Consider the following 16237-nt stretch of genomic DNA (forward strand, 5'->3'; position numbering starts at 1 on the left):
AAATTTGGTGGGTGTGGCTTATATTCAGGTGCGCTCTATAGTCCAGAAAATAGAGCATACACTACCGGTCAAAAGTTTTAGAACACCCCAATTTTTCCAGTTTTGTACTGAAATTCAAACAGTTCAAGTCCAATGAACAGCTTGAAATGGTACAAAGGTAAGCGGTGAACTGCCAGAGGTATACTAATAGACTACTACTAATAGAAAATATAACAGATACAGTATGCACAAATAATAATAATAACAGATGATGCTGGTGTTTTCTTATAATTCCAGGACAAGCATCTGTTTGGGTGAAGAGTGAGCAGATTTATGAGGTGTTTGGGTGCAGAAGCAGATGTGGGCTGGGTGTTTTCCTTTGGATGCTGTTGTTCTACATCAGGGGTGTCAAACTCATTTTAGTTCAGGTTCCACATTCAGTCCAATGTGGGTCAGACCAGCAAAACAACAATAACCTGTAAGGGTCAAAACACGGTATTCCAAATCTCTCTGACTTTTTTAGACTATTTTAGAGACAATTTGACAGATTAGTGTTGTTAAATAACTCACATTTTTACTTTTTAATTCATTTTTACTTTAGTTAAACTCAAGGTTATAATAGTTTTGGATTTTTCATTCTAGTTTAGTTTTATTTAACTTTTGACTTTTTTTCTCTAATTCAGTTAGTTTTAATTAGTTTTTAGAGCAGGTTTGCTAGTTTTTATTAGTTTTGTTATTTTCTAAATGCTTAGTTTTAATTTAGATTTTTTAAATTTTTTTTTTAATATGTTTTCTCTTCTTCAGCATCGTATTCATATAATTCCCAGACAGGACTCTGCTGCTTTCTCCCAACTTTAGTCTCCATGTTTCCAGGTAGAGTGGGGACCAGAAGACGACTGGAAACCACAAGTGGCAAGAAGTGACGGACCGTTAAATATCATACGGTGCCAGCAGCTAAAATTGCTTGAGTGAAATAAATTGATTTCATATCAATCCGACATTGACAAAGACGAAAACGAAGGAAATTTTATCCATACTTTTTATCCGTTATAGTTAGTTTTGTAAGCACACAATACAGTTTCAGTTAGTTATCGTTTTGTTCTTTTAATTATAGTTTTTATTTATTTCAGTTAACAAAAATGTTTTACAATTGTATTTTTTTCATCCTTTCATTAGTTTTCATTAACGATAATAACCTTGGTTGGACTATAAGGGATCATCCACAACAAGGAGCCACTTTATACTGACATAAATGTTGGAACAGCAATCAATTAAAGTTCACTCTCTGACGAGACATTACTGTGTTTTGACCCGCAAATAATGTCAACGCCAAAGTTTTCTCTATGTTTTTATATTGAAAAATTTTAAAATTACAAGATGAGAATGTTTACATTTACAAAGTATCCTTTAAAAAATGTGAATAACATGAACTACTTGAAATTTCTTAACAAAAATACGTGCAATTTTAACAATATTCTGCCTCAGTTTATGATTTACACATGTACATTACAACTTACAGATCACAGTGGATCTACAAATACATAAAATATTTTAGTCACAAGCAGAATATTGGTAAACATCAATATTTCCTTAGAGTTTAATGGGAGATTTTTCTATATAAAACTATATTCTGATATTAGTCATTATTGTTTTTAATCCCAGACCCCTGTTAGAAAAGAAACACCTGAATTCAACATGTCCACATACTTTTGTCCGTACAGTACATTTTGAGGAGGTGACAGTCGCCGGATACGATCGTCTTTAACCCTTTCATGCACAGTGGTCACTACAGTGGACACCTATTCTCCAGCTGTTCTCTTGTATATTCATGGGTTTTGCTTTAGTTCCATTTGAGTCGACACAGTGGATGTTCATGCACCATCCCATAATACACTGACATTCAGACCATTATAGTAACTTTGCTGTTCTTGATAAACCTGATCTGCACTGACATGTTTGGGTGTTTTGTTTTTTTTTTTACACAAAAAGTTGTTGTTTTTTTGCATATTATCTCCATGAAATGAGCATTGACTAGTATTACATTAAGTTAAAATGTGAGAAAACATCAGACTAGCAGCATGAAAAATGTTTTTATTTCATAGTTTTCTCAGTAAATGCATCTATTTACTTAAAAAATTAAATGCATGGTGTCCAGCTGAGTGGACACTTTTGCGACTCCATGAAAAATAGGTTCATTAAAAAAAATTTCAATGGCATTGCTTTTTTAATGCCTACAGGAATAAAAACACTCAGGAAAAAAAAAATAAATTCTTGATTCTTCAATAATTCATGCATGAAAGGGTTAATTCCATGTCCTCCTGAGACCCAGCAATGCATTTTTGTCCTCTGTAGGTGGAAAAAGTTTGACAGTTTTACAAAAAACAAAAAAATGCTGTTCATTGCAAAGGACATTCCATTAAAAAAAAAATAAATAAAAATAATTTAAAAAATGTCTCTGAAAAAACTGTTGCATCATGCAGTTTCCAATCAAGATGACTGTTTAATGTAAAAAGCCAAAAACTTTCATTTTCCTGGGTCTCAGGAGGATATCAACCAACACAGTTGACGCTCATGCATTATCTACACTAACATTCAGACCATTAATGTAACTTTGCTGTTGTTGATAAACCTGATCTGCACTAACATGTTTGAGTGTAAATCAACTGCTAATTTTCTCCAACAAAAACTTTTGGGTTTTTTTTTGCATAATATCTCCATAACTAGTAATAGAATATGATAAAATGTGAGAAAACATCAGATTAGCTGCATTAAAAATGTTTTTATTTCATAGTTTTCACACAATATATCACTTTATGATGATGGGTTTTAAATGTATGTGTCTTTGCTTCATACATTTAATGTATGCTGTCCAGCTAAGTGGAAATTTTTGTAATCTAATGGAAAATAGGTTCATAAAAATAATTCTATCGCATTGTTTTTTTCATGCCTAAAGAGGAATAAAAACACTTGGGAAAAAATCTTGATTAAGGTTCTCATAATTCATGTATGAAAGGGTTAAACGTGGCTATTTTTGATGGTTTCGGTTCGTCTTGAAAAGTGGATTTAAAGGAAACGCTAAAGGAAGTGTGATAAATATTCAGATATACGACACTCCAAACTTCAATGTAACTGAAGTGGTCAGACATGTAAATACTGAGGATGTGAACTCCTGTTGACACACTGCCCTCTGCTGTCACATACAGGTACTGCATGGCAAAAGTCAGTTGACATTTTTGGGGCACTTCCATCTGAACAGCCTTTCATTATGTCACCGTCTGTCACTTCATCAGCCGCTCTGATCATCTAATATTCACTGAAGGATTTTACAGTCAAATCTGTGACTGTGCAGCGACTTCATTTACGTATCATCACCACCAGTCGGAGCTGCTGATGGAGCGAACGTAAAACCAGGTCCCACATTATTCAGCCCCATTTAACCTCGACTGGGTCAGAACTGTAAAATAATAACATAATAATATGTAAATAATGACAACTCCAAATTTTTTTCTGGGTTTTAGTGCAAAAAAAACATGAAGTTATGAATATATTTACATTAACAAACTATCCTTTAACAAAAAAGCATGAATAACCTGAACAAATATGAACAACCTGAAATGTCTAAAGAAAATTAGGTGCTATTTTAACATTATTCTGCTTGTTACTAAATGTTTTGTACCATAATGCACATGTCTAAATGATAAGTTGAGGTGTAATACTGCAAAAAAAAAAAAAAAGAAGAAGAAGAAATTTCAGTTTTTTCAGGTTGAGATAAATTAAGAAAATATCTACATTTACAAAGTATCCTTTCACAAATAAGATGTGAATAAACTGAAAATATATATATATATATATATATATATATATATTTTTTTTTTTTACCAATATTATGCCTCAACTTATCATTTAGACATGTGCATTATGGTGCAGAACATTTAGTAACAGGCAGAATATTGTTAAACTTAACACTTAATTTTCTTTAGACATTTCAGGTTGTTCATGTTTGTTCAGGTTATTCACATTTTATTGTTAAAGGATTGTTTGTTAATGTAAATATATTCATAACTTAATGTTATTTTGCACTAAATTAAACATAATTTTGGAATTGTCATTATTTATTGGCATAATGAACAGAAAACTACATAAAACTAAGAAGATCATTTGGACTCATTATTCAGAGGTTATTATATTATTATTTTACTTTAGGCCCATGGGCTGCATGTTTAATATTTTCATTCATCCCACGGGCCAGATTGGAACCTCTGATGGGCCGGTTTTGGCCCACAGGCCGCATGTTTGACACCCCTGGTCTACATGATGAAATAGTGAACAGCGTACATGACAGGACGCAGAAGACAAACACAGCATTTACAGGTGAAGGATTGAATATGATAGAGAATGGGAACCTGTGTACCAGGCTTTCCTTCTGCTCCCCCTGGTCCAGGAGGCCCAGGTAAACCCTGAGGAGGAACACACAAACACACACACACACAAACACACACAAACAAACAAACAAACAATGTTCATCATGTTTAACCCTTTAAGGACTACCATTATAACAGGCCTAGGTTACTTTATGTTGTTTTCGCAATAAAAATGTAAAAAAAAAATGTCTTTTTTGCCAATTCTTTTTTCAGGAAGAATTTTTTTTTTTCCACTGTTTTTTTTTATTTATTTATTTTTTTTTACTGTTGTTGTGATTTTCCTTTATTTAATTTTTTTTTACTGTTTTTACTGAGTTTTGACCATGTAACTACTTTTTGGATTTTAAGCAGCTGGACTGATTAAAAAAAAAAAAAAGAGCCCCAAAAATAAAAACTACTGGGATAATATTGATTATATAACGACAGCAGGAAGAAGCTATAGTTAACAGCATTAAATAGAATCATATGTGTGCGTTTACCGGTGGGCCTGGTTGGCCAGTGTGACCCCTCTGTCCGGTCCGACCCTGTAGAAATCAGAACAAAAACACAAAAATATGAAGGAATTCACCAAAAAAAGTGTTCAAGTATCACCCAGAATAAGACACAGACTATCACCTGTGTCATAACCTCCTCAGACCCAGAAATGCACTTCTGTCCTCTGCAGAGTTTGACAGCACAGGGTGTCCCATAAGTCTCCATACTTAGGAGACATAATACATATATGGTTCTAACATGTATTTCTTTATATTTCTTCTTTATAGTTCTTCAGCAGTGGAGGACACGCATTGAAATGTGATCCCGACAAAATGGCAGTCATATAGAGCATATTATATGAATAAAAATGGTTTATGTCAAGAAACGTTTATTTTTCCTGTGTATGGAGACTTATGGGACACCCTGTATATATAAAAACAAACTAAGAAAAAGATGCTGTCCACTGCAAAGAACATTCCATACAAAAATAAAAAATCGATCGGAAAAACAGTTGCATCATGTTGTTTCCAATTGAGACAATTATTTAATGTAAAAAAAAAAAAAGCCTAAACTTTTCCTTTCCTGGGTCTCAGGAGGTTCAATGGTTGTTTTTCCAAAATATTCACTCATTTTTCAACCACTAATCCACACAAATGTTTAGAGTTCATCATCTTTTCAGTGATATTCCATAGCCTTTATTTTACATTTAGAGGCTCCGTAGTGAATGTGTTTAGACTAACGACTAAAAAACCAAAACTAGTACAAATCCTCATGAACAGGACATCTTACAGCTGTAGGCATGATGTGTCCCAATATTTATGTCCATATAGTTTAGAAACGTCAATATTTCCTTCGAGTTTAATGGGAGATTTTTCTTCTTCAGTGAGATGTGAAGAAAGTAGATGTTTAGTTGTGGTAGAAAAATATTATTTACAGTCAGAGCAGGAAAAATATTTTAGAAATTCATGATTTTATTAATTCCCTCTTTGTATTGGCTTTAGTGTCGTAAATTTTTCTTATTTTTCTTTAGTTTATAATTGAAAAAAATGCGATTAAGTAATGAAAAAGTTTCACTTAGCATCACTGTCTTTGATAATCCAGCATACATTATTACAAGTACACTATATGGACAAAAGTATTTGGACACACTGAATTCAGGTGAGTTTTTTTATAAACTATATGGCCAAAAATATTGGGACACATGTCTACAGCTGTAAGATGTCCTGTTCATGATGATTTGAGATAAAAACATCAATATTTCCCTTAAAGTTTAATGGTAGATTTTTCTTCCTCAGTGAGATGTGAAGAAAGTAGATGGTTAGTTGTGGTAGAAAATTATTATTTACAGTCAGAACATGAAAAATATTTTAGAAATGTCAGATTTTTGTTGTAAATTTTTCTTATTTTTCTTTAGTTTATAATTGAAAAATATGTGATTAACTAGTAAAAAGGTTTCACTTAGCATCACTGTCTTTGATAATCCAGCATACATTATTACAAGTACAGTATATGGACAAAAGTATTTGGACACAGTGAATTCAGGTGAGTTTTTTTTATAAACTATATGGCCAAAAATATTGGGACACATCATGTCTACAGCTGTAAGATGTCCTGTTCATGATGATTTGAGATAAAAACATCAATATTTCCTTAAAGTTAATGGTACATTTTTCTTCCTCAGTGAGATGTGAAGAAAGTAGATGGTTAGTTGTGGTACAAAATTATTATTTACAGTCAGAACATGGAAAATATTTTAGAAATGTCAGATTTTTGTTGTAAATTTTTCTTAATTTTCTTTAGTTTATAATTGAAAAAATGTAATTAATTAGTAAAAAGGTTTCACTTAGCATCACTGTCTTGATAATCCAGCATACATTATTACAAGTACACTATATGTACAAAAGTATTTGGACACATTGAATTCAAGTGGGTTACTTTCTATTAATATCGATGTTTATTATAACCTATATGGTCAAAAATATTGGGACACATCATGTCTACAGCTGTAAGATGTCCTGTTCATGATGAATAATCACCAAAATGAACAAAATAATAAACAAAATAAACAAATTAAGTGATGAATTGAAGAACAGTGAACAAAATATTTACAAAATGAGCAAAAATGTGATATAAATATCAACATTTCCTTAAAGTTTAATGGTAGACTTCTCTTCCTCAGTGACATGTGAAGAAAGTAGATAGTTAGTTGTGGTACAAAATTATTGTTTACAGTCACAGCATGAAAAATATTGTACAAAACTGAGAGGAAGAACATTTAAAATCAGAGTCATGGATACAAAAAAACAACAATGTTGAGAGAAATTAAGTCAAAACCATCTCTGAGGCATTTTAGAAGCAAAGATAACAATTTAAACCAAACTAACCAATACAATGATATTTATCCCATAATATAAAACTATATTCTGACATTAGTCATTATTGTTTTGTATCCCAGACCCCTGTTAGAAAAGAAACACCTGAATTCAACGTGTCCACATACTTTTGTCCACATAGATGAGTCTGGAAACAGGACGACCATTTTTAAGAAACTACCAGAAATAAGTGGGAGCCAAACTGCTTCATATGAACGATACCAACAGTGGATGTAAACGTTTGCAAATACACTGGTGTTTTTGTGTGTGTGTGTGTGTGTGTGTGTGTGTGTTACCTTGTTTCCTCTGGGTCCTGGTTTTCCGTTGCGTCCGTCCAATCCCCTGTTCCCCTTCAGAGAAGTTCACATATTAATAATCATTTTAAACAGGAAATGCTGAATCAAGCTATTTCTACCCCAGAGGGAAGGGGTGTTGTTTTTGGTTTGGTTTGTTTGTTTGTTTGTTTGTTTGTTTACACTTTAGTAGTAAAACTGTTGGTTGAATTCACACCAAATTGGGTTTATAGCAGTGGTTTCCAACTTTTTTTGGCTCGTGACCCCATTTTAACGTCACAAATTTCTGGCGACCCCAGACATTTTTTTTGCAAAAATTAATTTGTTTTTGATCATGTAATAGTTTCTTATACTTTGTTGTAAATAAATGTTAATTTTAAAGACATTTAGTCTATATACTGTATGTTATTATGGATGGAGGCTGACAATTAATACTGAACAAACAATAACTCAATTTTTACAGGTTATTATTACTATTTTACTGGAACATTTGAGGTCATTTTGGTCTGTGAATAAAAAAATTAGATTTTTTTATTTTGACATTTTGAAGTCTGAAAGGCACCTTATAGTGATATTGACCCACATATGAACAACATGAAATAACAGGAGAAATAAATATAATTTTACCATAGTTTCAGTTGTTTCTTCAGTTTTTGTTCATTTTTGTGCTAATTTTGTTAAGTTATCATTTATTCTGTTTATTGATTTTTTTTTAATTTAATTTAATTTTTTTTTATTTCTGCTATTTCTCTTCATGTTTCTCAAACCTTTGTCCATTTTTGACAATATTTACAGGTTATTATATTATTTTACTGGAACACTTGAGATCATTCTGGTCTGTGAATAAAAAAAAAAAATAAATCAAGATTTTTGTTTTTTAAGGTTTTTGTTCATTTTTGTCCATATTTTGTTCAAATTATTATTTATTCTGTTAATATTTATTGATTTTTTTTGTTATTTTTTGTTTATTTCTGCTATTTCTGTTCTGTTTTTGACAATATTTACAGGTTATTATATTATTTTACTGGAACATTTCAGGTCATTTTGGTCTGTGAATAAAAAAATTAGATTTTTTTTTTGGACATTTTGAAGTCTGAAAGGCACCTTATAGTGATATTGACCCACATATGAACAACATGAAATAACATAGGAGAAATAAATATAATTTTACCATAGTTTCAGTTGTTTCTTCAGTTTTTGTTCATTTTTGTGCATATTTAGTTCAAATTATTATTTATTTTGTTAATATTTATTGATTTTTGTTATTTTTTGTTTATTTCTGCTATTTCTGTTCTATTTTTGACAATATTTACAGGTTATTATATTATTTTACTGGAACATTTGAGGTCATTTTGGTCTGTGAATAAAAAATTAGATTTTTTTTTTTTTTTTTTTTGGACATTTTGAAGTCTGAAAGGCACCTTATAGTGATATTGACCCACATATGAACAACATGAAATAACATAGGAGAAATAAATATAATTTTACCATATTTTCAGTTGTTTCTTCAGTTTTTGTTCATTTTTGTGCATATTTTGTTCAAATATTATTTATTCTGTTAATATTTATAGATTTTTTTTTTTTTTTTTTTTAATTTCTGCTATTTCTGTTCTATTTTTGACAATATTTACAGGTTATTATATTATTTTACTGGAACACTTGAGATCATTTTGGTCTGTGAATAAAAAATTAAGATTTTTTTTGGACATTTTGAAGTCTGAAAGGCACCTTATAGTGATATTGACCCACATATGAACAACATGAAATATCATAGGAGAAATAAATGTAATTTTACCATAGTTTCAGTTGTTTCTTCAGTTTTTGTTCATTTTTGTGCATATTTTGTTCAAATTATTATTTATTCTGTTAATATTTATAGATTTTTTTTGGTTATTTTTTATTTATTTATGCTATTTCTGTTCTGTTTTTGACAATATTTACAGGTTATTATATTATTTTACTGGAACACTTGAGATCATATTGGTGTGTGAATACAAAATTAAGATTTTTTTTGGACATTTTGAAGTCTGAAAGGCACCTTATAGTGATATTGACCCACATATGAACAACATGAAATATCATAGGGGAAATAAATATAATTTTACCATAGTTTCAGTTGTTCCTCTAGTTTTTGTTCATTTTTGTGCATATTTTGTTCAAATTCTTATTTATTCTTTATATATTTATTGATTTTTTGCTATTTTTTGTTAATTTCTGTTTATGTTTCTCAAACCTTTGTCCATTTTTTTTTTTTTTTTTTTTTTTTTTAACAATATTTACAGGTTATTATATTATTTTACTGGAACATTTGAGATCATATTGGTGTGTGAATAAAAAATAAAGATTTTTTTGGTCATTTTGAAGTCTGAAAGGCACCTTATAGTGATATTAACCCACATATGAACAACATGAAATATCATAGGAGAAATAAATATAATTTTACCATAGTTTCAGTTGTTTCTTCAGTTTTTGCTTATTTTTGTGCATATTTTGTTCAAATTATTATTTATTCTGTGTATATTTATTGATTTTTTTGTTTATTTCTGTTCATGTTTCTCAAGCCGTTGTCCATTTTTGGCAATATTTACAGGTTATTATATTATTTTACCGGAACATTTGAGATCATATTGGTCTGTGAATAAAAAATGTAAATGTCTTTTTTTTTTTTTTGGACATTTTGAGGTCTGAAAGGCACCTTATAGTGATATTGACCCACGTACTACTACTAAAAACTGTGTGAGCTTTCACAGTTTCACCCAAACACAGTAAATATAGTGCACTGACCTGGAACGAACAGTAGAAGTCACATTAAACTCACACTTTGCAGCCGCAGTCGTTCATTTCACTTCATAAAACTGGACCGATACATGTACTTGGACGTTTCTGAGTTCAAGCTGACGTTTACATCAACACGTGAAGTCATTCTACTCATAAATAAACACTGACCTTTAACCCCGGGCTGCCCTGTTTTCCCTGAGGCCCAGTTTCTCCGTTGGAACCCTGAACGAACAAATATAAAGTCAGTCAGGCTCATCAGACAGCGTCATTATACGATTTAAAACAACATGTAACGTAACGCTTAGAAACACATAAAGTACTACGTCAATGTTGTAAAAATGTTAAATACCTGGTGGTGGAGCTTATTTTACTCACTGCACGTAAATCAAACTGTTATTAAATGTAAGATACGTCTCATATAGAAACAAAATGGATCAGATTTCAAGTCATTTTCTGCTACAAGTTTTAATTCTTTAACCGTTTAAGACCCAAACGTCCACCACAAAACTGTTTATTCAGTTCATGATAGATTTGACTGAAAAAGCACATTTTTCCTGTAATTTCGATGTAGTTGAGCTTGAAGAAAAGTCGTATTCTGAATAAATATAAAGTGGGAAATTGTTTTTTTCGCAGATTCTATCAAAGCAAAATCACAACCTATTTCCATATTTTCTCCGTAAGCAAAAACGAGCAGAAAATTCACTAAAATGAAGTAAAAAAAGAATAAAATAACCAACAAAATTAACTAAAATGGCCAAAAGTCATCAATAAAATGAACAAAAATGAATTACAAGTCAACAAAATAATGACATTAACAAAACAATGTATAAATGCAACATAAAAACAATAAAATAGGCAACAAAAATGAATAAAACAAAACAAAATTAAATTAAATAAAACCTATGGAGTTTCATAAATGACAGTGGATGGACACACTTGTTTCTATGGTCAGTTAATGATATATTTTGCTGAAAAAGTCCCATTTTCCTAAGTTTTCTTTGTTTTGATATAAAAACCTTGAATTTACTCTCAGCTTTTATGAAGTAAAGTCGTATTCTGATTAAATATAAAGTGGGAAAGTGGTTTTTTTTTGCAGATTCTATCAAAGCAAAATCACAACCTATTTCCATATCTTTTCCATAAGCAAAAACGAGCAGAAAATTCACTAAAATGAAGTTAAAAAAAAAAAAAAAAGAATAAAATAACCAACAAAATTAACTAAAATGGCCAAAGTCATCAATAAAATGAACAAAAATTAATCATAAATCTACAAAATAATAAGTGACATGAACAAAACAATGTATAAGCTCGACATAACAAAAATAATAAAATAGGCGACAAAATTAACAAAAATGAATAAAATAAAACAAAACAAAATACAATAAAATAAAATAAAACCTATGGAGTTTGATAAATGACAGTGGACGGACACACTCGTTTCTATGGTCAGTTAATGATATATTTTGCTGAAAAAGTCCCTTTTTCCTAAGTTTTCTTTGTTTTGATATAAAAACCTTGAATTTACTCTCAGCTTTTAAGAAGTAAAGTTGTATTCTGAATAAATATAAAGTGGGAAAGTGTTTTGTTTTTTTTTTTAAGATTCTATCAAAGTAAAATCACAACCTATTTCCATATTTTCTCCGTAAGCAAAAACAAGCAGAAAATTCACAAAAAATGAAATTAAAAAAATAAAATAACCAACAAAATTAACTACAATGATCAATCAATCAATAAAATGAACAAAAATGAATCATAAATCAACAAAATAACAAGTGACATGAACAAAACAATGTATAAACTCAACATAACAAAAATAATATAATAGGCAAAAAAAAAAAAAAAAAAGAACAAAAAGGAATAAAATAAAACAAAACAAAGCAAAATAAAACAAAACAAAATAAAATAAAACAAAAATAAAATGATATAAAACCTATGGAGTTTGATAAATGACAGTGGATGGCCACACTTGTTTTTACGGTCAGTTAATGATATATTTTTTTCTAAAAAGTCACATTTTTCCTAAGTTTTCTTTGTTTTGATATAATAGCCTTAAATTTACTCTCAGCTTTTATAAACATGTACATGATCAGTGAATTAAATATAGGAAAATACCTGCTTTTCACAAATAAAAAAAGATGAAAAACGCAGATGATAATATTATAATAAATGGTTATAAATCACTTAGGAAAGGTTAAATATTCAGAAAAATCAATTTGGAAGTATGATAATGAAAAGTGGTTGTAGACGCTTGTTTCAGGTTTAGTTAAAGACATATTTTGTTAAAAAAAACACTAACACTAAAAAATTGTCTTGATTGGAAACTGCATAATGCAACAGTTTTTTCGCATACATTTTTAAAATCATTTTTATTTATGGATTGATTTTTTTAATGGAATGTCCTTTGCAATGGACAGCATTTAAGTTAAACTGTCAAACTTTTGTCCCCTATAGAGGACAAAATGCATTGGTGGGGTTCAGGAGGATATGTTCAAAAAAAAAAAAAAAAAAAACCCTTTGTGTTCCAGAAAACTGTTAGAACCCTTTCATGCACAGTGGTCACTCCAGTGGACAGTTCTTCTCCAGCTGTTCTATTGTTTATTTGTGGGTTTTGTTGTTTTAGTTCCATATCAGCCAACACAGTGGACACTTATGCATCATCTCATACACTGCACTTCATACAATTACTGTAACTTTGCTGCTCTTGATAAACCTGATCTGCAGTAACATGTTTTAGTGTAAATCAATTGCTAATTGTTATTAGACTGTAATTAACAAACAAAAAGTTTTTTTTTTTTTTTTGTTACATATCCTCCTGAAACCCACCAATGCATTTTGTCCTCTATAGGGAACAAAAGTTTGACAGTTTAACTTAAATGCTGTCCATTGCAAAGGACATTCCAATAAAAAAATCAATCCATAAATAAAAAAATTTTAAAAATGTATCTGAAAAAACTGTTGCATTATGCGGTTTCCAATCAAGACCATTTTTTTTAGTGTAAAAAAGCTAAAACTGTCAATTTCCTGGGTCTCAGGAGGATTTTATCTTCATGAAATGAGTAATAGCTAATATTAGAGTGTGATAAAATGCAATTTAGCAAATAGCAGAATTAAAAATGTTTTTATTTCATAGTTTTCACACAGTATATCACTTTCTGATGATGATTTTTAAATAAATGTTTCTTTGCTTCAAAACTTAAACACATGGTGTCCAGCTGAGTGGACATTTTTGTAACTCCACGAAAAATAGGTTCATAAAAAATAAATAAATAAATAAATAGCGTTGTTTTTTTCATGCCTAAAGAAGAACAAAAACAGTCAAGAAAAAAATATTGACTAAGGTTCTCATAATTCATGCATGAAAGGGTTAATTACAGTCTAATAACAATTAGCAATTGGTTTACACTAATCATGTTAGTGCAGATCAGGTTTATCAAGAACAGCAAAGTTACAATAATTTTATGAATTGCAGTGTTTGATGATATGTGTCCACTGTGTCAGCTGATATGGAACTAAAACACCAAAACCCATGAATAAACAACAGACCAGCTGTAGAATAACTGTCCACTGTAGTGACCACTATGCATGAAAGGGTTAAAATGCTCATACAGTCTTCCATATACTTTATTATCAGTGTTCTAATGTGTGAATGGGGTCAAATCCAGGTCTATTTTTCTGTACCTCGTGGCCTTTAGAACCAGGGTGGCCCTTGGCCCCTGGGAAACCTGGGAATCCACTGGGGCCCCTCTCCCCCTGGGGTCCGCTGATCCCTGCCGGCCCCTCGGTACCCTTAAAAAAAAAAAAAAAAACAAACCACAACAGAGACTGTATTTTACCACCGAACCCCTGACACGTCACAGATAAAGCGGACTGTGCTGGTTCCTACCTTATCGCCTTTAGGACCTGGTTCTCCTTTGTCCCCGTCTGGTCCTCGGTGTCCCTGATAAGCACAGGACAAGTGTTCAGCTGAGGAGATTTGATGTAAAATGTGTTAATATCAGCTACGAGGACCTACCGGTACTCCAGGGAAACCCACAGGACCATGTTTGCCTGGTGCACCCTGGGAAAAATGACAAAAGGGGAACACGTCTTTAAAACCATTTAACCCAGTGGTTCCCAACCTGTTTTTGGCTCATGACCCCATTTTAACATCATACATTTCTGGCGAGTCCCAGGCATTTTTTCTGCTAAAATTAATTTGTTTTTGATCATGTAATAGTTTTTTATACTATGTGATTTAGGGATTTATTCCGAACATGCAATGAATTTAACATATATGCAAACTAGAAAAACATACATAATACAAATATACAGAATCATAACAATCTTAGACAGAAGAACAGCACAATAGTTCCATTTACATGCCCGAAAAGGGGTGGGAAGAAGTGCAATTTATTTAATCCCACCCCCTCTCCCTAAAATATGATTAATAATATATATGTCCCTCTTCTTTTTACATTACTCCTCTATATTTATATATCTATTCACACACACACACACACACACACACACACGCACACACACACACACACATTCATCCATATACACATACATACATTTAAACATATGCACAACATACAAATACACATATAATCTTTTACCAATGCCTTTCTCAGTTTTGTTGGCAAGTAAATAAACAAATAATAACTAACTCAAAGAAGGAAATATATACATAAACAACAGTGAACATATGGTGACATATGGTACTATGTTGCAAATCAATGTTAATTTTAGAGGACATTTAGTCTATATAATGTATATTATTATGGACAGAGGCAGTAAATCCAGGTGTAGATTACTGCACAAAGGGAGAATTGGATTTTCCTTGGTCAGGATATGTACAGGGTGGGGAAGCAAAATGTACAATCAACATTTAGTTGTTTTTTTCTCAGCAGGCACTACGCCAGTTGTTTTGAAACCAAACATATACTGATGTCATAATCATACCTAACACTATTATCCATACCTTTTCAGAAACTTTTGCCCATATGAGTAATCAGGAAAGCAAACGTCAAAGAGTGTGTGATTTGCTGAATGCACTCGTCACACCAAAGGAGATTTCAAAAATAGTTGGAGTGTCCATAAAGACTGTTTATAATGGAAAGAAGAGAATGACTATGAACAAAACTATTAGGAGAAAGTCTGGAAGATACTATTAAAGAAGAATGGGAGAAGTTGTCACCCCAATATTTGAGGAACACTTGCGCAAGTTTCAGGAAGTGTGTGAAGGCAGTTATTGAGAAAGAAGGAGGACACATAGAATAAAAACATTTTCTATTATGGACATTTTCTTGTGGCAAATAAATTCTCATGACTTTCAATAAACTAACTGGTCATACACTGTCTTTCAATCCCTGCCTCAAAATATTGTAAATTTTGCTTCCCCACCCTGTATAGTCAGTCCAGCTGTGATTTACAAGGCTGACAATTAATACTGAACAAAGAACTCAAACTATGAATTATGAAAGAGCTGCAGCATCTGAAACTGACCACAACGAACATTTGACACATAAACAGAACCACAGTGCTGCAGTTTCAGACTTACAGTTTGTCATGTCTTTCATGAATGGCTCCGTGACTTAATCACATGACATTTTCAACACGTCGTAGCATCAGAAGTCGGTCATGTAGACCACTGGGGACAATTGCATTTGAAAGTGCGGACTTGAAACACTCTCCCACTTTTTTATTTGATGTTGGTAGAGCAAATACAACCAGAGATATGATGGTTTGAATCCGGAGCAAGCAAACGTGAATAAAAATACATGATCAAAAACAAAATAATTTTACCACAGTGCTTCAGTTTCAGACTCAGTTTCTCATGTCTGTTATGCATTGTGATTGTCTCTGTCCACTCACCATATATTAGTAAGTTTTCTTGTTTTTTTTTTTTTTTTTTAATCAATTACAAGAAATTTCAGGT

General features: G+C 31.3%; 1 protein-coding gene across 1 annotated transcript in view; it reads right to left on the minus strand.

The window, feature by feature from the left end:
* The window catches only part of LOC115429144 (collagen alpha-1(I) chain-like), a 112138-nt gene that overhangs the window by 51026 nt on the left and 44875 nt on the right, over positions 1–16237 (minus strand). Inside the window, exons 17-23 of the mRNA XM_030148391.1 lie at positions 14330–14374; positions 14201–14254; positions 13996–14103; positions 10486–10539; positions 7543–7596; positions 4880–4924; positions 4383–4436 (exon numbers count right to left, since the gene is read on the minus strand). Of these exons, the coding sequence (XP_030004251.1) occupies positions 4383–4436; positions 4880–4924; positions 7543–7596; positions 10486–10539; positions 13996–14103; positions 14201–14254; positions 14330–14374 (414 nt within the window). The remainder of the gene's footprint in view (positions 1–4382; positions 4437–4879; positions 4925–7542; positions 7597–10485; positions 10540–13995; positions 14104–14200; positions 14255–14329; positions 14375–16237) is intronic.

Source organism: Sphaeramia orbicularis, chromosome 12 (genome assembly GCF_902148855.1).
Source record: "Sphaeramia orbicularis chromosome 12, fSphaOr1.1, whole genome shotgun sequence".
Lineage (NCBI taxonomy): Eukaryota > Metazoa > Chordata > Actinopteri > Kurtiformes > Apogonidae > Sphaeramia > Sphaeramia orbicularis.